General features: G+C 33.1%; 1 protein-coding gene across 1 annotated transcript in view; it reads left to right on the top strand.

Moving 5' to 3' along the window:
• tyn (trynity) overlaps window positions 1–24,321 on the top strand; it is a 136,673-nt gene that overhangs the window by 30,547 nt on the left and 81,805 nt on the right. Inside the window, exon 3 of the mRNA XM_088232425.1 lies at window positions 809–941. Within this exon, the coding sequence (XP_088088551.1) occupies window positions 809–941 (133 nt within the window). The remainder of the gene's footprint in view (window positions 1–808; window positions 942–24,321) is intronic.

Genomic DNA, 24,321 nt, shown 5'->3' with positions numbered 1-24,321 from the left:
TTGAGTTTGTCCAAATTTTTGTAGACAAGGACTGGATTCAACTCCCTGGGGAGCTGTTTATATTGACATATTACAACAGAGATCAAGAACATTTAAAAGAAGGTAATATGTAAGTCTAGGCGTCTACAGGGCTTATGACCTGTCAATGGCTGGTTTGAGTGGCCACTTTACACACTGTGTAACATTCACCATTCTGCCTATATTTGAACATCTATATTCCTTCAATTCTTTCATCTGTTGATGTTTGTGAAGTTAAAGAGCTGGGCAACGGGCGTTGCCTAGAATGTAGGTGAAATAATTCGATTAGATGAATCTCACCCGCATAAATAAAGGTTTCAGCTCTTTAACTTCACAAACATCAACAGATGAAAGAATTGAAGGAATATAGATGTTCAAATAAAGGCAGAATGGTGAATGTTACACAGTGTGTAAAGTGGCCACTCAAACCAGCCATTGACAGGTCATAAGCCCTGTAGACGCCTAGACTTACATATTACCTTCTTGATCTCTGTTGTAATATGTTAATAGTAATATATTGTATTATTTTTTATAGTAAACGCCGATTTTTGCCAATGAACTGTATTTATTTACGAGAAAAACAAAACACAAACAGACACGAGCGTTTGCTTAGAGATTTACACACGCGTTGACTTATGACTGCGATAACTTAAGCATGTTCATTATTATTCATTGTGATCGTTTAAAAGCTTAGCGTGTTTTTAAGCACGTCGATAGTTATTTGCGATTGAGCTACTGGCCTGCTGTGGAGCAAAAAATAAATGAAAATAATAAATCGTGTTTTTTGCAGGTCGCGTGGCTTTCGAAAAGTTGACTGATTTCGATTTCCCCGGAAGTACGTATTACACGGTGAAGAACTTGAGCCTTTATGAGTGTCAAGGGTGGTGCAGGGAGGAGCCAGACTGCCAGGCTGCAGCCTTCAGGTAAACCCTTTAAAATGCTTCATTATTTGATTTTATTTCATAAACATAAACGGCAAATCTGCCTTTTACAAACATTAACAATATTAACATATTTGGCTTAATATTTTTTTTTTTAAACATGAATTTCCTTATACCCAAGATTTATATAAAAAAAAAAAAAATACAAAAATCATACAAGATTTATATTTTAAAAATTAACCTAAAAATTATTCAGCATATTCAGTAGAAAGTTTAAATAATAAAACATTCTAGAGTAATACAACAAGAGAATCATAAGTACTGTTTCACACAGCTAGGCAAAGTGAACAAAAAACTGTGTACATATACAGTATGAAATGCATGAATAAATACATATAATTACCATTCACCATCTTTGAAAAAGTTCAAAAGGTTTGTTCTATAGGAACAATACCCCACACTAAATATATCAGATACGTGGTAATAACTATAAGGGGTGATGCGTTGGTTTGGACATGTAGAGCGAATGGACAGCGAAAGAACGGCTAAAAGGATCTACGATGCAAATGATGATGGATGCAGAAAACGAGGAAGACCGAAAAAGACATGGCACGATCAAGTCCATCAAATACTTGAAAAAGGACATGTCAAAAGTAGGAATAATCGACGTGCGTGCATGAGAAGATGTATGAATGTAGAGGAAGCAAGGTCTGAATGCCAAGATAGAGTGTTATGACGTTCTATCCTCTCTGCCTACCCCTACGGGGAAACGGCATGATGGTTTGTTTGTTTGGTAATAACTATTGCCGAGTTCATGAAGTCTATTTAAAACGGCATTACAAGTATACACTGTCCGTGAATTGTTGCTACAAAACGGTGGCACCTGTCTAGTCATTCTTCCAGGCACCCTGAAGTTGATGAGAGATAAAAGTTCAGGGCAATCCCATATTGAATTTACATTTTTGAATAAATTTAAAAGGTCTATAATTTTTTTTCCATCGTTAAGTTTTAACAAATTTAATGTTTTTAGTAAAAAATCGTAATTTAAAAATTAATGACTGATTTTAAGTTTAAAATTTATCATACTCTCATTCTTCTCTGTATCGTTCAAATGCTATCTTCATCGATACATATCAAGACAACACAAAATAAAATCGATACTTATGTACGAAAATGAGTATATCTGGATGAAAATTTCAAACGTCTTTGCTTATAACCTGTAATTTAAATAATTTTTCGTACAGAAAACTTAATTTTACTTTTTAGATAAAATTGAAGATAAACTTTTAATTTCCCATTAGAAAACGGACACAAACCCAGTAAATTGAAGATCCTTGGTATATATTTTTTCAATTGATTGGGTATTTTTTTATTTATTTTAATTATTCATATTTTTTCTATTCATGATAAAAATAATGTGACCTCACTGGGGCAACCCGTGCCGAGGACACCAACCAAAATATATTTTTAAAAATATCTTTACATTTGAGAATGAACAAAGAAGACATTTTTAAACACTGCGTACATAGAATTAAGAATAGTCCAGAAACCGCATACGCACATCAAACAGAAGACGACTCAACTACTCATATTTATGAGTAGGTTTACGTTTTGACCAATTAGTTTCATTGTAGACGTCGCTCAGTACGCAACTCCTGATTTAAATTCAACTATGCCGTGTTGTGTCCTTTTGAAGTTTAGAAATACTGCTAGGATCTTAAAGAAACAGGATGCAATCACATTTCATCTGTTATTTGCAAATGAATGTGTACATAACAAATGCATTACTTAAAAATTATTTCTTTTTCCATCTGTCGGATTGTCAAAGAAATAAAATGGAAATTTCGTTAGTGTTGCCAGGGCAGTAAATTTTTTTACCCTACTTTGCTCATCTAATAAAAATTAGACCTCGGATTAAACAACGCCGTGGGGGACATTTAAACGACATTATCTTCAAAACATCAAATATTATTTAACATGTTATAAAGATAACCGTTTTATGTCAAATAAAATTTGTTTTACATTTTAAGTTCAAAGTTTATTAATTCAATTACTCTTATTAAATAACCCTTTACTTATCTACTCTGTTGTGTCAATCAATGTTTCCGCGCGCACAATAAAATTTTAGAGAAATTAACAGATTACTTTTTTTTTTTCACCTTACATTTGTGTTATGATTATATGTTTTTCCATTGTGCAACATTACGCGGCGACATCACGAATGCGCTTGGCGAAAGTGGGCATAGTGGGGGGATTTTCGGACGCAGTCCGATGTATTCAAATATGATTCTACGCTCCTTCTGGACTATTCTTAATTCTATGACTACGTATTTATGTTTTTAACTATTTTTGTACATCTTGTGGTGTATTTTTTTAACTTCCTTACACCGTTGTGGTTGTTGAATAAAATATAGGCAGAATGGTTTATGTTACACAGTGTGTAAAGTGGCCACTTAAACCAGCCAATGACAAATCATGAGCCCTGTGGATGCCTAGATTTCTACATCCCCGTCTTTTAAATGGTCTTCGTCTATGTTGTAATATGTTAACACTTTGAGTACCGGCTGAATACACATAGAATTCACCATGTGCCTGGCCCATTTTTGTGAAATTTCATGCTTTGTGAAGGGTTTCTTAAAAGTGTCATAATTTTAAAAATACCGAGTTAAATCAATTGAAACTTTTCATATTTATTTGGAACACTTTAATAAGTCATTTGTGTATGATAGTTTTGCCAACATTGGCTTTTATGTAGAGCCACATTGCGCATTGCTATGTTCACACATATACAGGATCTCACTCTTTTTTGTGCTTTGTATCCAGGAGACGTGTAAAAACGTGATTATAATTACTATTTTATTTATAAATTTATTGCAAAAAAATAATATACAAACTTAATAACAGGGAATCTATTTAAAACCAATTAATGTAAAATGAAAACGGAGTGTTCTCTGTTTATGATAGTCTCCATCTAACATGGCACAGCCTGTTCTAAGTTGGAGATTCTTTATCTTAAGCGTAAGTAGTCCTATACTAATAAAACAATAACATAAAAAAGAAAAACTACTACTTAATTATAAATGCCTAGCTAATCAAATCTAAGAAATTAAAAATCATTATTATACAAATATAAAATATATATATGTGCCAAGAATACATGTTTCTTACTATTACTACTACTACTACCATCACGCCATTTCCCCGTAGGGGTAGGCAGAGAGAATGGACCGCCACACGCGTCTATCCTGGCATACAATCCTAGCCTCTTCCACATTCATACATCTTGTCATACATGCCCTTCGGTTCTGTCTGCTTTTGACATAACCAGACTTAAGATTTTGGTTTATCTGATCATGCCACGTCTTCCTTGGTCGTCCTCGTCTAACGTTTCCGTTCATTTTTGCCATATATACTTGTTTTACCATTCTCTCGTCGTCCATTTGTTCTACGTGACCAAACCATCTCAGAGACCCTTTCTAATTCTTAATTCTTAAACATAAATAATATAGTACAATATATAATAAAACAAATATAAAGCAATGAAATACATAAAAATATAAAAAATATGTGTACCAATTTTATAAAGTACTACGTTTATTAATTTACCTATATTTTTCAAAAACATCTCTCGCTACACTATTTATATGTGCAGTTATTTTTATTTTAAAATTTGTTTTACATTTTGAGTCTGTTATATTTGGCTATGCAAGCCCGGTCCCGTGTTTTCACGTAGTTTACCAGCAGTAAAAAAATACTAATAAAAGTCACTAGATGTTAATAAAATGCACTTTTTTAGGCAGCTGGTAAACCACGTGAAAACACGGGTGCGGGACACAAAGTGTTAATTTACAATTTTATAAAATAGTTTTGATCAAAAAATACACGAGTATTTCGCGTATCTGCAAATCAGAAGACGAATATCTTCGTCTAATTGGCAAGCGTTTTAATGCACTTATAGTACCAGACTTGTAACAGTTAAATCTAGCGGTTTGCATTTCTGAAACAGGTTTACTAAGATCTTCGGTTCGAATCCCTGCTGGCACCGGCGCTGGATAAATATCTCGATTATAATTTGTGATAGCTAGGAATTCTACTATCTTGTCTAGCTTTAGTATAGGTGAAACAGTATGACTTGGTTCTCTTAAATCATTAAAACGAGTTTGAGAATAAGGGCGTATCATTACATATAAGTTGCAAGCACTTAATAAATTAGAATAGTGTAACTTGTAATCAACTGTTATTAAAGATAATGTTTTAATATAAAGGGCGCTTCCTGGTTTAAGTCGTGTGACTTTACGTCCGTCATTTATTTAACACTTTATATACATCAGGCGCGTGCGGTGAATATTATTAGTAGGAAGGCTGAAAAAATAATCATGTTCTTACATTTAGTGGGTATGATAGTACATATAGTTTTTTTTTTTTTTTGTGAGTTCCCTGACATTTCATGATCAGATCGAAACAGTGTGTAGTAGCTCATTGAAGATGTTAGGATTCGTCTTGCGTACTGCTAGGGTTTTTGGTAGTACACGAGTACTGAGAATTCTTTATTACTCGTTGGTGCGAAGTAGACTCGAGAGTGGCTCGATGATTTGGGGACCGTGTGAGTTGAAGTACTCTCTTATGGTGGAGAGGGTTCAGAAGAAATTTCTTCGGTTTCTCCACATGAGGGAGTGCGGATATTATCCATGGCTTTATCCCACTGAGTTCCTCCAGGGTATGCTTGGTTACAGCAGTTTGAAGACTAGAATAAAAGTGTATTTAACAACGCACTTCTTTCGATTGTTGCGCGGTATTATTGACAACCCTGAAATTATGCGGAGCATTAGCTTTTATGTTCCTGATAATTACCTTAGACAGCGTCAGCATAGACTGTTTCACATTCCAATATACAGGACCAACCTGCCAATGGTTATGCCTGTTGGAAGGGCTATCTCTATGTTGAACAATATCACTTTGGACATTGACATTTTTCACGTCTCTGAGGGAGTTTTTCGTTACAAGATTCTCTTACTTTTTTAACATATTATTCTTTGTATATTATGTATACTAATGTGTTTTTTTTATATATACCTAATTTTACCTAATTATTTCTATAAGTATGAATTAAGATATTTTATTTTGTAATGTACATATATATGAATAAATAAATGATAAATGAAAAAATGATAAATGATATAGGTAGATATCTAATTAAAATAAATACATTATAGTCATTAAAATATAGCTTGATTAAAATGACAGCTGTAAAACTAATGTCATTGACGATGGGAAATTACTGATCACTGAATATCACTAAATCTCTAAACTTTATTGTCAAATAAAAAATAAAAAATGTTAATAGGGGCTAGATTTCTTATTGTCTATGCGCTCTGTAGCTGCAAGACGTGGTGGGATATTTATTTACTGTACAGCGCCCTTGAGGTGATTTTCACAAAAACCGCGCTACATAAATTATCCAAATATATATATATATATAAATAAGCAAATTATATGTTTGTCTATAATATTAATTATTTTTAAAAAACACTTACGAAAAAAAACAAAAAATTTCGGATTTTTTTTTATCAAAGCCATCATGAAAATGATCATAAAACCAGAGAAAGGGTAAAAACCGACTCGCATTTAGGAAAAGGGCGAAGTCACAAAATTTAATTTTATGTAACGTAGTAAAAAAATATTATGAAATGAAAAAAAAAACCTTTAAAAAAAGTAAAAAAATATTTAAACAGAAGGTTAGTAAATATGCGTTAAAGAATATGTTTTTGTTTGTCCTATTATATCTTGATATATTCAATATATATATATATATATAATTAAAAATAATAAAAACCCTTAGGCATATTTCAATCTTTTGATATACCAACGTGACCTTAATTGATTTACCTTAACTGACGGTGATTCCTCAAGGTTATAAAAAGGGTAATCGTCAATAAATCATATGCCCTGTGTATTGAACCAACTAGGAATATTAGACCCTTATAAATCACCCTAGAACATATTACAACTACGAACCGAACCTTCAATTAGAGTAAGATCAGCATAGTATAAAAAATACACACATTTTCAAAGGAACCGCTTTGAACAAACAACCAAAACTAATCACTGATACTTTTTTGTAATACATAATTATTAATAGTGAGTTATAGGTAAACTTTAGTTGTGGCCACGCATTCATACTCATTTGCTCTATCTATATACAATTCTGAAGGGTACAGGTGTGTGGTTGTTGAACACGTATGCCCAATTAACACGATTCATCCAAATCCTCACTCCACGGTAAAATAAGGGTGGATTGACAATTATGATTATATTTATATATATATATGGACTCCTGTATTTAGTAGCTTTACGTTTCATGTACAAGGCTTAGGTACTCTGAAAAAATCGTTTGTGTTTATCTTGGAAATGGAATGTTCGATCACTGATTTTGGTTTATTACCTTTATGAGTCCAATTACCATTGTTGCAAAGTCCAAGAACAATGGCACGTAATAACTACTTTTAACGACAGTGTGGATATCTGTTAAAGATATTCCATCTTTCCTGCATTCTGCTTCAAGATTATGGCGTTGTAAACTGAAAAATGGGCACTGAAATAACAGATGTTCGATACTCTGTGAAGAAATATCATCGCATGGACAATAGTCATCATTCCTTAATTTAAACCTATATAGATAACTTCTCATAGCTCCGTGTCCGGTAAAAATTTGGGTCGTTTCAAAAGTACTTTGGTGATGACGACGGAAGTTTGCTGCATCAGCCAGCGTTGGGTTTGGTGATTTCACCTGTAGAAGAACGGCGGTAATGATCCTCCCAACGCTGGTGCGTATTTTGTTTTATACAGCGTTTGAGAAGAAAGGTGCCGTTCTTTTACAAGTTGCGGGTCTTGCTCGTTCATCTGCTCTCTCATTTCCTACGATATCAGCATGTCCTCTTTTCCAGTATATTTGAATAATCATCCCTCTTATTTTTAGATGCTTAATTTTACTCTGAATATCTACAATGAATAGATTTACCGACCGAGTATCTGTTATAGCTTGAACGCCCGAACGACAATCTGATTATATTTTTGCAATAACCCACCTCTCTGGTGGTTTTTTTAATAACCATTCGAGAGCTTCTTGTATTGCGAGTCGTTCAGCCTGAAAAACTGAGCAGAAATTGTCTAATTTAAATGTTCTGCCTGGTTTTTCTTTATCAGCCTCAAAAGAAACGAATATCGCTCCCTCTTTGCAGTCGAGCAAGCTACCATCCGTAAAGATTCTAATTTCGTTGGGAGCCTAAGGAGGTATATCTTTGTCAAGTTAAAGGATATTTTCGGGAATTCTTCCGCACGGGTGAGATAAATCGAAATAGTTTGCAGTTCCTTGATACTTGCGATCATCTGGAATGGAATACAGCTTACCAAATTTCTTGACATTATAAATGTCAACATATTACAACAGAGATGAAGAACATTTCAGAGAAGGTAATATAGAAGTCCAGGCATCTACAGGGCTTATGACCTGTCAATGGCTGGTTTAAGTGGCCACTTTACACACTGTGTAACATTCACCATTCTGCCTATATTCGAACATCTATATTCCTTCAATTCTTTCATCTGTTGATGTTTGTGAAGTTTTAACATCAGCTCTTTAGAGCTGAAACCTTTATTTATGCGGGTGAGATTCATCTAATTGAATTATTTTTTGATAAATTACCTGGTCCATGAAGAAGTATAGAAATTGAAAAAAAATATTTTCAGGCGTTGCCTAGTATGTAGGCGAAATAATTCAATTAGATGAATCTCACCCGCATAAATAAAGGTTTCAGCTCTTTAACTTCACAAACATCAACAGATGAAAGAATTGAAGGAATATAGATGTTCAAATATAGGCAGAATGGTGAATGTTACACAGTGTGTAAAGTGGCCACTTAAACCAGCCATTGACAGGTCATAAGCCCTGTAGATGCCTGGACTTCCATATTACCTTCTATTAAATGTTCTTCATCTCTGTTGTAATATGTTAATATAAACAGCTCCCCAGGGAGTTGAATTCAGTCCTTGTCTACAAAAATTTGGACAAACTCAAAATATTGTTGATTATAAATGTCCTTTATTTCTTGAATTTTAAGGTCTTACGATGAAAACCCTGTTAGGGCTTGAGCTGAGATGAGTGAAATTGTTCTGTATCCTCTACAACATCTTATGGCATATTGTCTTTGTAAACTGTCAAGTTTTTTCTTATTGCATTTCTTTTTTACCGCTTCACCCCATAAGCTGGCCGCATATGTAACAAGAGGTTCAATAGCACCACAATATATTTGCTGCATTACTGCAGGACAGCACCCCTATGTTGGTTTTGCCGCTCTCACAAGCATTCCAGAAAGATTGGCAGCCTTCTTGCAGACGTTGTTTGCATAAAGTGACCAGCTCTCGTAGAGTCAGCAATTTTTATTTCGGTTTTAAAAATATCGAACGGTGACCGCGAAAATCAACGCATCAGTGGCCTTATTCTGTAAGTAATTCGTACCGAATGAGAGGAAACGTGAGCTAACTACGATTTTGATTGCGTTAGAGTGAGATGGATCTACGACGAACGAACGAATATACGAAACGAACTTGTTGACAGAATAAGCCTGCAGTATTTGGTCAATCAGTCCCGAATCAATTGATGATCCCAGTAACCGCACCTATTTCAATACGACGCCCTGTCACGACTGAAGTTGGCAAAGTAATAAGTTGAATGATAACTCAACCATTAGTTATTGAATGTCCATTTGTTAAATTAGCGACCGCCACAAACATGAGCATCTTTCACCGCACATACAATAACGCTGGCCACAAATGTTTGTACGCGCGGTGTGTTTTATTTAGAACAATGGCTGTGCGGAGGAATGTATGATGTAAACTCATGTTGATTATTTGTCTTACATTGTGTTTGATGCCTTTAAACTAGGCGTCGGTAACCTTTTTAAATCTTTCTTATCTTGTCTACGCATGCGCAATCGTCACAAAGCATACTCTGTTTTGCACTTTGATTTTGTGTGAAAAATATCCGATCTGGAAAAACCGTGGCTTGAGCAAGATAGACTACGCTTCAGAAATGTGATCCAGAAATCTGGTCATATTTCCTAAGACCAAAAATGTACCTAATGCATGTATTCTGAAGTCGTTTAAGTTTATCGATCACAGCTTAAATCAGTCATGAAAACATCAGGGTAATCTAATCTAATCGTAATCAGCGTAATATTAAGATACTTTGCCATTACAGAAGAAACAGTTTAAAACATTAAGGAATTTAGCTCTCAAAGAAAATCTTAATTGTTTTACTGCTGATCTTTGGCTCTTTTGACTAATGAGTTTGCCGACCACTGCCCTAGAGGAATGCAGTGGGATAGAGCCACGGACAAGTACTATACTCCCTCATGTCGAGATACTTCAGAATTTGTTTTCTGAACCCTCTCCAGCATGAGGGAATAACTATCCTCTCGTTGACTGCATATCACCGATGCACTTTCAAGCCTGCTTCGCACCAACGAGTTGGACATAATCGTGATATAAATAGGACAATCGAATAAAACAACCATTTAATTGCCATTAACCCTTCCAGAAACAGGTTTTGTTAGTACGAAAATCAATTGATTTGCATGTATAATGTATTCGCCATCAATTATCCAATAAAATAAAAAAATATTTGTCCGTCCTTTCTACCGGCAATCCTGAATGGCTATCGACAAAACAATCTGGCTATTTTATTTCCATTTTGTTTATTTAGGGAAACAACAACATTACAATTTATTGCGACGGTAAGTTCGGGAAGGATTGACTAACAAAATTTAATTTAAACATTGGACGCGTTTGTCCAAAAAATGCCTTCACTAATCTGCGATCCTTCTGTCAGAAAACCAGCCACCACCGGCTAGGCTAGAACATTAAAGCATGACTAGTATACGTAGGCTCGAAGTTTAACACACAGAACACAGAATTACACTGGAGAAGAAATATCTGAAATAAAACACTTGCTTTACAGTATGTGAATTTAATACATAATCATAAAGTTTACATTTTTAATACTAGTACCTAATTAACATATTACAACAGAGATGAAAAACATTTAACAGAAGGCAATATAGAAGTCTAGGCATCTACAGGGCTTATTATCTGTCAATGGCTGGTTTAAGTGGCCACTTTACACACTGTGTAACATTCACCATTCTGCCTATATTTGAACACCTAGAGCCCTTCAATTCTTTCATCTGTTGATGATTGTGAAGTTAAAGAGCTGAAACCTTTATTTATGCGGGTGAGATTCATCCGATTGAATTATTTCACCTACATACTAAATAAAATACATAGGATAGGAAAAAATAACATTTTCAGGCGTTGCCTAGTATGTAGGTGAAATAATTCAATCGAATGAATCTCACCCCCATAAATAAAGGTTTCAGCTCTTTAACTTCACAAATATCAACAAATGAAAAAATTGAAGAAGTATAGATGTTCAAATATGGGCAGAATGGTGAATGTTACACAGTGTGTGAAGTGGCCACTTAAACCAGCCATTGACAGGTCATAAGCCCTGTAGATGCCTAGACTTCTATATTGTCTTCTTTTAAATGTTCTTCATCTCTGTTGTAATATGTTAATATAAACAGCTCTCCAGGGAGTCGAATCCAGTCCTTGTCTACAAAAATTTGGACAAACTCAAAATATTGCTAGTACCTAATTCTTAAATATCTTTAAATATCAACGTCGTTAAATATATCTACGTCAAGAAATAAATTACGGAAAATTTAAGAACAAATTAAAGAAAAGCTTCTTGGCATAATTAACATTAACTGTATTTAAAAAAAAAAAAAAGAGATGTATGTTCAATATGTGCCTGTGTTTATAAATTTATGAATGTTGCCTTTTTATTTAATATTTTTTAGTGTTATATTTTCTCAATTTTTAAAATTGGTTAATTTTTTATTTATTTTATTATTTTGTTTTGCATTTTTTGCTTCATTTTTATGTTATTTTGTAAACTTGCCAAACACAAGAGCCAGACTCTTTTTTGGCAAGTTCAACCTTAAGTGTTCCATTTTTTTTCTGAATGTATTGTTTATTTATGCCAATAAAGGTTTTTATTAAAAAAAAAAAAATCTTGAATCAACTACCCTTTTCTACTAATTTCAAAGATTTTCAATTTTAACTATCTAAACTGGCAAATAAACTATTACTCGCGATAAAAATTCTAAGCTATAAAATCACTTTATTTAAAAGAAATAAAATATAAATCAACTGTATATGTTTGGAACATAGAATTAAAAATAGTCCAAAAGGAGCGTAGAATCATATTTGAATACATCGGACTGTGTCCAATAATTCCCCCACTATGCCTTACTTTCGCCACGTGCATTCGTGAGGTCGCACGTAATGTTGCTTGATGGGAAAAAAACTATAACACAAATGTAAAAAAAGGCAATTTTTCATACGGAAAACTTTGTTTTACTTTGTAGATAAAATTGAAGATAAATTTTAACTAACTAACTAACTAACCATCACGCCATTTCCCCGGAGGGGTAGGCAGAGAGGATAGAACGCCACACCACTCTGTCCTGGCACACTTCCTTTGCTTCCTTCTCATTCATACATCTTCTCATGCAAGCACGTCGATTATTCCGACTTTTCACATGACCACTTTCAAGAATTTGTTGTACTTGATCATGCCATGTCTTTCTCGGCCTTCCTCGACTTCTACAACCAGACACATTCGCATCATAAATCTTTTTAGCCGTTCTTTCATCATTCATTCGCTCCACATGACCGAACCATCGCAAAAGACCTTTCTTAATTTTGTCGATAATGCTTAACTCAGCCTTGCATTCTGCTCTAATTTCGACATTAGGGCACCTATCATACATTGTTTTCCGCACATTCGCCTGAGGGATCGCATTTCAACGGCATTCAGTCTACTTTCGTCCCTTTTTTTCCAACTCCATGCTTCGCTTCCATACATAACTCCATTATGAACGGCTAATTTAGCCTCTTGCGATAGACACTTATTTGCTACGACAGACTTTAAGGCACCATGAACTCTGTTACCGGCACTAACCTTAATAAATTTTATCTTATCAGAATACGTACCATGGCCTTACCACTGTTTGGAATACTTTGCCTTTGGTTTTAAAAGGCATCCTTTTATCGCAGAGTACGCTAGATAGAGATTTCCACTTCAACCATGCTGTATTGGTACGGTGATGAACATCTTTATCTACACGGTTATAACGTAGATCCAAGGTATTTAATGTGAAACACCTTGGGTGGGTTTGTCTTATTACTTATTATCGATAAATATATCACAGCTTACGTCTTTCACCCCTCCAAATTCGATGTACTAGTTTTTGTACGACTTACCCCCAGTCCTTGCTATTCCAGCTCATTAACCCATGTGTTGAAGGTCTCTTGTAGCTCTAAAGCTTTCTTAACTCTTGTGTGGCTGTGATGTCACATTAGTCGACATAGGATACAAGATTTTATATGTCTCTCTTAATTTTTTGAATAATGAATTCGTATTTTCTGTAATCTTAAAATGGACATTTTCACACCCGATTTGCAAAGTATAATTTGTATAACTAGGCTAAATAGTAATACGAAAAATATTTATCCATGCTACGCAAAGAATGAGTCCGCTAATTCAGCAACACATCTATTCAGATACCTTATACAAGAGAGAGCACGAAGATAAAAATCATAACAAGGAAGACAGAGACGCTATTCTGTGGCGGGTGTTGTTTAAAACAGATTCAGTCTTCAGCCGGTTGATGACAGTTATGAGGGATGAACGCGCGTAATGTGAGCGGCGTATTTGTGATTTTTAATTTATTTTGCAATAACTGGGCTAAATTATATGTTTTTTTGCATAAATTATGAATGAAGATTTATTAAAAAGTATGTCTTTATGTTTTTTTTTTTTCAAATGTTTAAACTTTAGAATATTCTATCTTTTACTAGTGGTAACACGATGTTACAACACCGCGCGCAGAGGTATAATTTACCACAGTTCTTTAAGAGTTAACTACGAATACAAAATTATCAGCCACCACCTTGCTATGAGTTGCTGTAATGTTCCTTTGTGTAGTTCACGGCGAAGTTGAAAATTAATGGACTTTAAAAGCTAATGAAATATTTTGTGCAATAAAATAAAAACAAGTTTATCATAATTTACATTTGATTCTTCAGACCATGTAATTTGGCGTTCATAAATCAAGAAGAGTAACAATTATTATTTTAAAATGTATTTATTTAAACGCCCTGTAGGCTTTTACATGTTTTACATTTATCATATAAATATACAGTCAGAAATGTATTTAACAAAATACAAAGTAATAGAAATCAAAAAGTAACAATTACATATGTCCATAATATTTGAAATCATGCAAAGTTTAATGTTTTTACTTAAAGCGAAAAAAAACAAAGTAGGAAACAAAAGTCAATCAAAAAGAAGAAAAATAAAAAAAACATGTTTCTATTGGTAAAAAGTGTACAGGAACACATAATATATATACATATATTACAGTGGAGAGAACGAAAGCATTTTTTTTCTTTTATCAATATTTAGGCAAGATAAATAAAGATTTAAATGAAAATGAAATGCATGGAATAACAAAAATATAAAAATTCCTAAGTTCCTAAGGTCAAAATAGTTTTGCTTTCGAAGAAATAAAAAATTACAATAATCTCCCCAATGAATTAAATACTATTAAAACTTATATTTCAGTAAATAAATTCAAGGTTTATCGGTTTAATCGGGTTGTGATCCTGTGGCTAGTGTCTTGGACTCATGGACCAAAAGTCCGTGGCTCGAATTCCACACTACCCCAACTCGATTTCCATTTTCTAATTGTGAGTTATTGACAACTCGTTGAAAATGGCCGTCAAAATGAAATATTTGGGTAAATCATAAGAACGCAAATATTTATTTTTCTTTAAAAAAAAAGGTAAATTTAAAGAAATTCTTTGAACCCGAGTAAAACGGCTCTCTATTATTATTAGTATTACTGTATCACTATTTTCTTTTTTTTTTTATTTCGTACATATTTTTTTATCATGTTTATTCAAAATTATATAACTTCAAATTAATTATCAAAATCAATATGGATATTGTGGAGAAATGTTACCTTGCATGATTTTAAAAATAAAAAATTGAAAAAATATGTTTACTAAAACGCGACATGTTTGGCCTTGACAATAATGACGTCAATTTAAATTTTGTCGGCTTCGTGGTGCGGTCAGCGCATTTGCCTACCACGGTAAAGGTCTTGGGTTCATTCCCAACATGGTTGATATGAAATTTTTATTTTAAAAGGTGTTTTCACACTAAAATATTTCATAGTCCCTGGACTGGTACCTGAAGCGTAAACTGATCTTTTACCTTCATGTAGGTAACAAAAATCAAGATACGCTGTAATTGGTGTACGAATGCAGTGTCCTATGCACCACTAGGTGCGGAAAGGGAATGGTGATGATCGTAATAATGACGTCAAGATTCGTGACGATTTTCTATTTAAATTTAAACGGTTACAAACAAAGTTCAACAATTTACCGAATCGTGACGTTTTAGGAGCGTGGCTAACGCAATCAACCGTTTTCGCAGGAATTAAAATTAAAAATTTGAAAATATTTTTAATGCTACTAATGAGTACATTTTTTTTTTATTAGTTACAAACAGTTAGTTAGTTAAATTGTTATAATAAAAAAAGTGAAATTCCTATTATCAATTTTGTAAAAAACTTTGGAATATACCTAAGTGGACTAGCTTTATTTTCAGTAAAGAATTTCTAGAGTAAAAATATATAAATTTGTTTAAAAATCAATGCAAAAACCCATGTAGGCACTGTGTGTGCCTTGATGCTCAAAATCTCTTGACTGTTAAACCAAATCATCAAAAGGGTCCAAAGTTTAAAATATCATGGCCCCGATTACAATGGATATTTAACATTTATCTCCAATTTTATCTACAAAGTAAAAATAAGTTTTCTTAATGAAAAATGTAGTTCGTTTACAATTTTTTTATAAACATGTTCAATTACCGGTTACCGACGAAGATACTTAGATTTTTTTATACAAATATACACAATTTCGTATATAAATATCGATATTAGTTTATGCCGTCTCAGTAAATACCGATGAAGATATCCGTCCGTAATCGCGATCCAGGGCCTCGATTATGATGGGAAGATAAAGACGTCATACCTTCTTCTTGGCGGTATAGTTGAAGATAAATTCCCTCCAGCGATTATAAAGATATACTACCGATCCCCCACCTTCAAGTTTTGGGTCGGTACAATGATATGAAACAAGGGAAAGCGTACGTCACTGTACACATATGCTATAAAATGACATAGCTTTAGTATGACGTCATAGTTGAAGATAAAAGTCTCTCAACCGACTATAAAGGTACACTACCGATACCCCCACCATCAAGTTTTGATGTAAGTACATCGGTTTATACCGACGAGTCTAGAACCCCTCGATACGTTTATCTACGCATTAAAAGTGTCAAAAAAAAATTTCCACAGAGCAATTTTTCCTTTAATTATGATTTATTAAAATTATAATCGTTTTGAGATTGGCACTATTTTTCTTAAAAGCCTATTAAAAACATGAGAGATAAATAAGTAAATTTTGAAGTCGAATTAAATTCCGACACAACTGTCACTTTAATAAAACGAACTCCTAGATGTAAAAACAATGTCGTTAGATTCTGTCCTATTAACACATAAGAGTATCTAGGCGTTAGAAAGTTACCACTCTAAAAAAATTATTTAGTTGTTTTATTTTTTCCACCGGTTTACTATCTTTCCGAGTGTATGTATCGAGAAATTAAAGGAGCCGGCTTTGTAGCCGATCGGTAGATACTTACAGAAAATCGTTAAGCGTACCGTCTAGGTGACTTCCGAAAATCACACGAAATTCGTGTCCAAGTGAGCAGTTTTTGCTTGAATTGGGATTTATTGGAGTTTATAATCGCTTTGAAGTGAGCACTTTTTATTACAGAAGCCTATTTAAAGTATAACTGAGAACTATTTTAAATGTTAATGACGTAAGGAACGCGGACTAATTGTTTGCGGTTATTCCATAGGCTTGTTTTGATAATATGATGTCGATATGACAAGTAGGTAGAACATACCGAGATAAGATACAGATAGTACAGAAGTTAAGTATACCGTCTCGATATATACAGATGAAGATAGCGATCATAATCGAGGCACTGCACTTAAACTTGGCAAAAAATTGAATTGGCCATTTTTCTTGTACATATTATGCTCACGATTTTTCACATTCATAAAGAGTGCATCGTCCTACGTAAAATCTTTCAATAACAAGTCTTGTATACGTTTAGATAAATTAATAACTTCAAACAAGGATCATGCAGATTTATTATCCCTTGTGTTCTGCTTAGGATAATGAACTAAAGGAGGCAAGGTCACCTGTAGGTCGTTGGCCTGTTGCTAGGCGGGGAAGGCTCTATACTCTATGGGAACGCGCAGATAGAACTCGCTCTGAAAGCTGTATGGGAAAAATCGTATTTAGAATCTTATTGTTGTTTTTTATGCCACCATCAAAAACGTGCATTTGATGACATGTTGTTATTTGTATTTATAAGGCTTACAACCATAACAAACACAATAAAACAAAAAACAAGAAAATAAAAAAGTCAACAATGATTCAATTCAATTCAATTCAATTCAATTCATTTATTTAAACATAACATATACATTACAAACATACATTTAATACGTACATATTATAAAAAAGAAAAAAATACATGAGAGAGATTCATGTCAAAGTAGTAGGAGAATCCTGCTCCGGAAAACGCCTTCGGATACATGGAACAGATCAATATCCAGAGCGATGTTGTTCAGCATAGCGGTAGCTCTTCCAACAGGCATAACCGTCCTGTATATCGAAATATTAAACAATCTATGCTGACGCTGTCTTAGGTAATTATCAAGAACATATAAACCAATGCTCATCATAATCTCAGGATTATCGAAAATACCGCGCAACAATCGATAAAAATGTGCAGTCAACTACGCATTCCTTCTAGTCTCTAAACTGTTGTAGCCGAGCATACCCTGGAGAAACTCGGTCGGGTAGAGCCGAGGATAATACCCGCACTCTCTCATGTAGAGATATCCGTGGTTGTACCCGTCTGACTTCATACTGGGAATGCTTGGCTACAATAGTTTGGAGAAAATAAGAAATGCATACTTGCTTATGTATTTTTTCCGATTAATCCGTGGTATTACGATCAACATAGGTATAACGGAGAGTATTTTTCTTTATGTTCCTAATGACTACCTTAGACATAGACAGCTTAAGCTGTTTTATCTTCCTGCTTGCAGAACCAACCTGCCGATGGTAATGCCAGTAGGAAGAGCAATGTCTTTACTCAACCGTATCTCTTCGGATGTTGACATCTTTCATATCAGTGAAAAAAAGTTCAGAGAGGATTGCATTCTTTCTCTATAATTGCTGGGTATTTTTTATTTTACCATTTTTGTATATTTAAATTTTAGTGTTCATTTTTTCGTTTTATGTATGCATTGAATTTTTTTGTTATGTACATAAACGTTTTTAAAATAAATAAATTGAAATAAATTAAAATCTCAGAAACTTCTTTTGGATTTTCTCTATCATAAGAGAGTATTTCAGTTCACGTGGCCCCCGAATCATCGAGCCACTCTCGAGTCTACTTCGCACCAAGGAGTTGTAAAGAGTTCTCAGTACGCGGATATTTTCAAAAACCCTGGCAGTACGCAGAGCGAATCCCAACATTTTTAATGATATAATGACATAAAAAAGATACGGTTTAAAGACAGACCAGCGATATAAATATTTATATACATGTATTTACAAATTACAACGGGGATGCGGAACATTCCAGAGAAGGGGATATGGAAGTCTTAGGCATGTACAGGGCTTATGACTTGTCATGGGTTCGTTTTATTTAATATTTTTTTTTACCGAGGTTAAACAGAGTATTTAAAAATTAAGGATTACAAAGCAATTAAATACATTTTAACTGTTAAAACAGTAAAGTTGGATTTTCTCTCTAGGGTGTTGTTCATATTTAAATTCATTTATAAATTCTCATTACGATTAAAATGTCAACTGGCCGATTTGTTCTAAAATGAATAGTATCAAAAGCGGCCGCGTCGAGCGCCACATGTGTGGCGAGTCATATGTCAAAAGTATCATCTCAAAGAAAAATAGTCCTTTAGAAAAAATGTTTGAAATACTGTTTTCCAAATCGAGAATCTTCAAAGAATTTGTGTAATGTGCAAATTTTCTCTAGGAGAAAAATCCTGCCACTGGGTTTAAAATGTTTACAACATAGTACACTTATTTATATGAAGAAATAAGCTGGAGTAATCGGCTAGTTCCTTGGCTCATTGCTGGCGCTGGGCGCGCTTTATCAATATTTTTATTTATATTTTGAGAAAAATACAAATGATTGCAACGGTTTTTAAGGAAAAATTATCATTTGTTTTTATTTTGTAAATAAAGTTACCGTAAAATATTATTATGGATACTCAAATATTTATTTATTTATTAATTTACACGCCCTACAGGATTTTACATTTATTAATAAAAGAAAAATTAAAAGATACAATAATAAGTAAAAATAAGGAAATGTACCAACAAAGGTATATGGGTACCCATATAAAAAGATATTTAATAAATTTAAATATTAAAAAATACACACATACATACACCCACACATTTACGTACATGCATGTATATATATATATATGTATATACACATACATGCATATACATATATATATATGCACATAAATATTTACATTATTATAGAGATGCATGAGAGAAAAAAAAGTAAATAAAGAACAATATTAAGAAATTTTATACAGATTAATTTATAACAATTTGAATACTATAATGTTATAATGGTAAATATAATAGTAAGCTGCGCATAATCGCTTCTATACACGGTTCGCCCCTGTGCCCTATGCCCATCAGGTGCGAACAGGTGATGATTATACTTCCGTATATTTATTATAATTATTTTTTTAATTCCAAAACTTAGTATGAAATTTCATATAAGCAATCGTTCCGGGTTGAAATTAGACAAAAGGCCGAAGCTCGCTAACCCCTGATTAGACTAAGGTATTTTGTTCCCTTACGTGCAGTTGCATTTCATATAATTTTGTCTATGGTATCTGCAGAATGAGATTGCATAGCGTTATCTTGATCAGGCGTATAATGGCGAGGAAGGCTATACGCCATGCATAATCCATGAAAAATTATATCATTACGTCATATTATTTTCGCGATGCATCCACTAATTTACTTGCAGAAGTACGCAAATATAATAACATACATTTCTTACGTCTTGCGCTACATAAAATCAGTATCGGAGTCAGACAGTTTGATTTTTCAGTGTAAATGCTTAAAGTGAAATCATATCAACAATGTTTGAGTATGTCCAAATGCTTGCAGACTGGCTGGAATTCCTCCCTAGGGAGTTATTCATATTTAAATTTATTTCAACAGAAAGGGAAAACATTTTTGAGAAGGGAATATGGAAGTCTAGGCATTTACGGGGCTTATGACCTGTCATTGGCTGGTTTAACATTCACCATTCTGCCCATGTTTGAACATCCACATTTCCTCAACTCTTCAATTTGTTGACTTTTGTGAAATAAAAGAGCTGAAACCTTTATCACGTGGGTGAGATTCATCCGGCTGAACCAAATCACCTACCAGGCAACGCCCGAAAATAATTTTCCAATTTTTTTACTTCTTATTTTACCAGGTTGTAATTCAACAATGTTTAAGTATGTCAAAATGCTTGCAGACTGGCTGGATTTCCTCCCTAGGGAGTTTTAATTTATATTTAAATTTATTTCAACAAAAAGGTAAAAAAAAATTGAAAAGGGAATATGGAAGTATAGGCATTTACAGGGCTTATGACCTGTCATTGGCTGGTTTAAGTGGCCCCTTTAAATAATGTGTAACATTCACCATTCTGCTCATGTTTGAACATCCACATTTCCTCAACTCTTCCATCTGTTGACTTTTGTGAAGTAAAAGAGCTGAAACCTTTATTACGTGGGTGAGATTCACCCGGCTGAACCAAATCACCTACTAGGCAACGCCTAAAAACAATTTTCCAATTTTTATACTTCTTCTTTTACCAGGTAGTAATTCAACAATGTTTGAGTATGTCAAAATGCTGTGTAAAGTGTAAAGTGGCCACTTAAACCAGCCAACTTCAGGTCATAAGCCTTGTAAATGCCTAGACTTCCATATTACCTTCTGAAAAACATTTTCCCTCTCTGTTGAAATCAATTGGAATATGATATCATATCACTTGCCATATTTATTCATAATATTTATAAATCCTAGGCCCGTATTATGTACAATATCACTTCACGAAAACTTGCATACATAATATTATTATTTTTGATTACTTATTTTTGCACCACAATAGGCCCGGAGGCCCAATTACAGTGGCGAATTACACCACAGAACACCCAGGCTTGAGAAAATTTTCATTAAAAATTTTGTGTTCTCACCGGGAATCGAACCCGGAACCTTCCGTCCGTGAGTCAAGCGTCTTGACCACTACACCACGGAGGCCGCCAATATGTTAAGATAATCATTAAAATAATGATAATATTAGATACGATCAAAAGTCAAAGACTTCAAAGTGTTTGAGATTACTTTGTTATTTTATCGCTGAATAAAAGTTTGTGTACATAATGTGTTATTATAAATTGGTGAAATTTTTATTTGAAAATTTATTTATCATTTTACATAAAATAATATATACATTTTTCATTTATACTCTGTTGTTCAAAATAATATTTTTTACATCTTTCGAAAAGTTTGTCTGAGTCTTTTGTTTAGTTTTGTCTGGTAGTTTATTGTATAATTTCAGTCCCTGGTTCATTAGTCTTGATTGTCCTTGTCTTGTTTTAGAAAGTTGGATATGGTATTTGTCTGATATTCTCGTATTATGTCCATGTTGACTACATTTTTTTACAAGTTTTAGTTCTTCGTCTACAATTACATTAGTGGCTAATTTATGGATAAATTTTAATGATTCTAGTTGAAAGTTCAGTTATATTTAATTGCTTAGTTTGTTTAAAAAGTTCTCTAGTTGCAGTTAAATAGGGAAGGTCATATACTAACTTTAATATTTTATTTTGTTGTCTTTGTAGTCTGTTTATGTGATTTTGATATCCTGCTCCCCATAGTAGTTGCGTTTAACATATTTTAATTTTTACATAGGCTTCATACATTAGAATTTTTTCCGTTTTTGGAATAAAATTATTGATTTTTAAAAAACGACTCGATAATGTCGCCACTTTGCTAATTAAATTGTTGATATGAATTGTCCATGTTAATTGTCTGTCTATTGTTAGTCCTAGGTATTTAACATGTTCAATTTCAGTAAGTCGTTCATTATTTATGTAAGTATCTATTTTATGACATTTTTTTCTAGTTTCAAATTGGATAATATTGCATTTTTTTTCATTAAGTGTAAGTAAGTTTGTGTTTGTCCATTTAGTCAACATAGTTAGGTCTTTGTTTATGTCGTTGTTTGTTAATACGTCTGTTTGATTTTTATAAAATAGTCCAATGTCGTCGTCATACATAATAATTTTTCCCTTGAAGTTGTACAGTGACAAATCATTAATGAATAAAATGTATAATATTGGACCCAAAATAGTTTATGTTGCAAACCACTAACACACTACATATGAAAATGCTTTTTGCTTCTAAGTGTTATATAAATAATGCTATTATTCATGCTTAATTTGTAGCACAATCCACCAACTCATCCAATGTTATATTTATGATTTGCATGTAATGTTACTAAATTTTGTTATCACGACTGTTGGTCGATTCCTTTTTTCTTTGTATTTTTATTTATTTTCCTTTTAATTTTGTGTCGGGGTTCTTTTATAATCACGGTTTGATTCGTTGGAAATGAATAAAAGTGACAAGATAAAAAAAAAGTTTAAAATTTTAAAGTTAAAAATAACATTGTAGTCATTATAATTGTGTCAAACATGAATGACTTTTTTCATATTGTCATTTTATTTATTCTGATTTAGTTTTTATTTTTATAAGCAAGGTATGTTGTGTATTTATTGCATTATGGGTCTTACTTATAAATCGGGTAAAATGTTAAGCTTGAGAATAGTGGTAGAATAATGATGGTATAGCAAAAAGTATCACTTATAAACCTCGCATAGAGTTAAATTCGGTTTAAATCTGGGATAGCGACCATAGAGACTTATACCGGCATGTTATGTGGTATAACGCTGGAATAAGCACACGATCAAAAGTCATATTTTTCAGTAATCAAAATGGATCAGTTTTTTTTTAATTTTAAACAATTCCGAAGTCCTGCGACCTTTTCAATGCGATTCAAGTGATTTTAAATTATTTGTTTATATAATATCTGAAATGTTATATGTTTGTATGTGTTTTAATTAATTGTGATAAAAAAAGAAACGCGAATAAACTTTAGAAGTCGTGTTTAACTTCTCCTCTTCTTTCTAATTTTGATTTAATTTTCTAACGGTTTTCTCCGTGTTCTCGATTACACTGACAGTAGTCTCGATTTGACTTTGACGTTTGTTTGTGTTGTTATAAAAGTTGCTGCGCACGCGTACATATCAGTGTTAACTGTTTAAAAAAATTAAGCATGAAATAACCTGTGAATTGTTATTCTAGGTAATAAGCTAAGCTAACAAGTAAGTTTTTTTTATATCGGTTATAAATAATTAAACCGGGTATAGTTATTTCTTAATATAAACATAGTATAAGAAAATCTAATAAGTAAGGTCTGAGGAATAAATAGTGTATCGGAGAGAGTAACAGCGTAAACGTTCTACTTGATGTCACTGAGAACTGAACTGGACTGCATGGTGGAACTCATCATTTGAACTGCATATTGTTCCTACATATTGTAACTGAAGATGTTATCGCTTGTCCAGTGTCAATTTTACTTCGTGTAGCTCCGTCGCAAATAACTATCGACGTGCTTAAAACCTGCTAAGAATTTGAGCGATCACAACGAACAATAATGAAGATGCTTAAGTTATCGCAGTCAACGCTCGTGTTGGTTTGTTTTTTGTTTTCCTCGTAAATAAATACAGTTCTCTGGCAAAAAATCAGCGTTTACTATAAAAATAATACAATATATTACATTTGCAAAATAGTAAGGAGTATGTAATACAAAAAAGTGAAAATTAAATTACAATTACTATGGCGACTGCTTTTCTTGACATTTGGCTTGTCAACCGCCGCGCCGGCTAAATGCAATAAATACCATGATAAATAATAAATCAAATTGAGTTTTGGAATTTTTCCCATATTTACACCGGTAAAATAGAAATATTCGATT

Source organism: Micrasema longulum, unplaced genomic scaffold (genome assembly GCF_059751315.1).
Source record: "Micrasema longulum isolate JH-2025_06_02 unplaced genomic scaffold, ASM5975131v1 h1tg000074l, whole genome shotgun sequence".
NCBI lineage: Eukaryota > Metazoa > Arthropoda > Insecta > Trichoptera > Brachycentridae > Micrasema > Micrasema longulum.
This window is presented reverse-complemented; position numbering and strand designations above follow the sequence as displayed.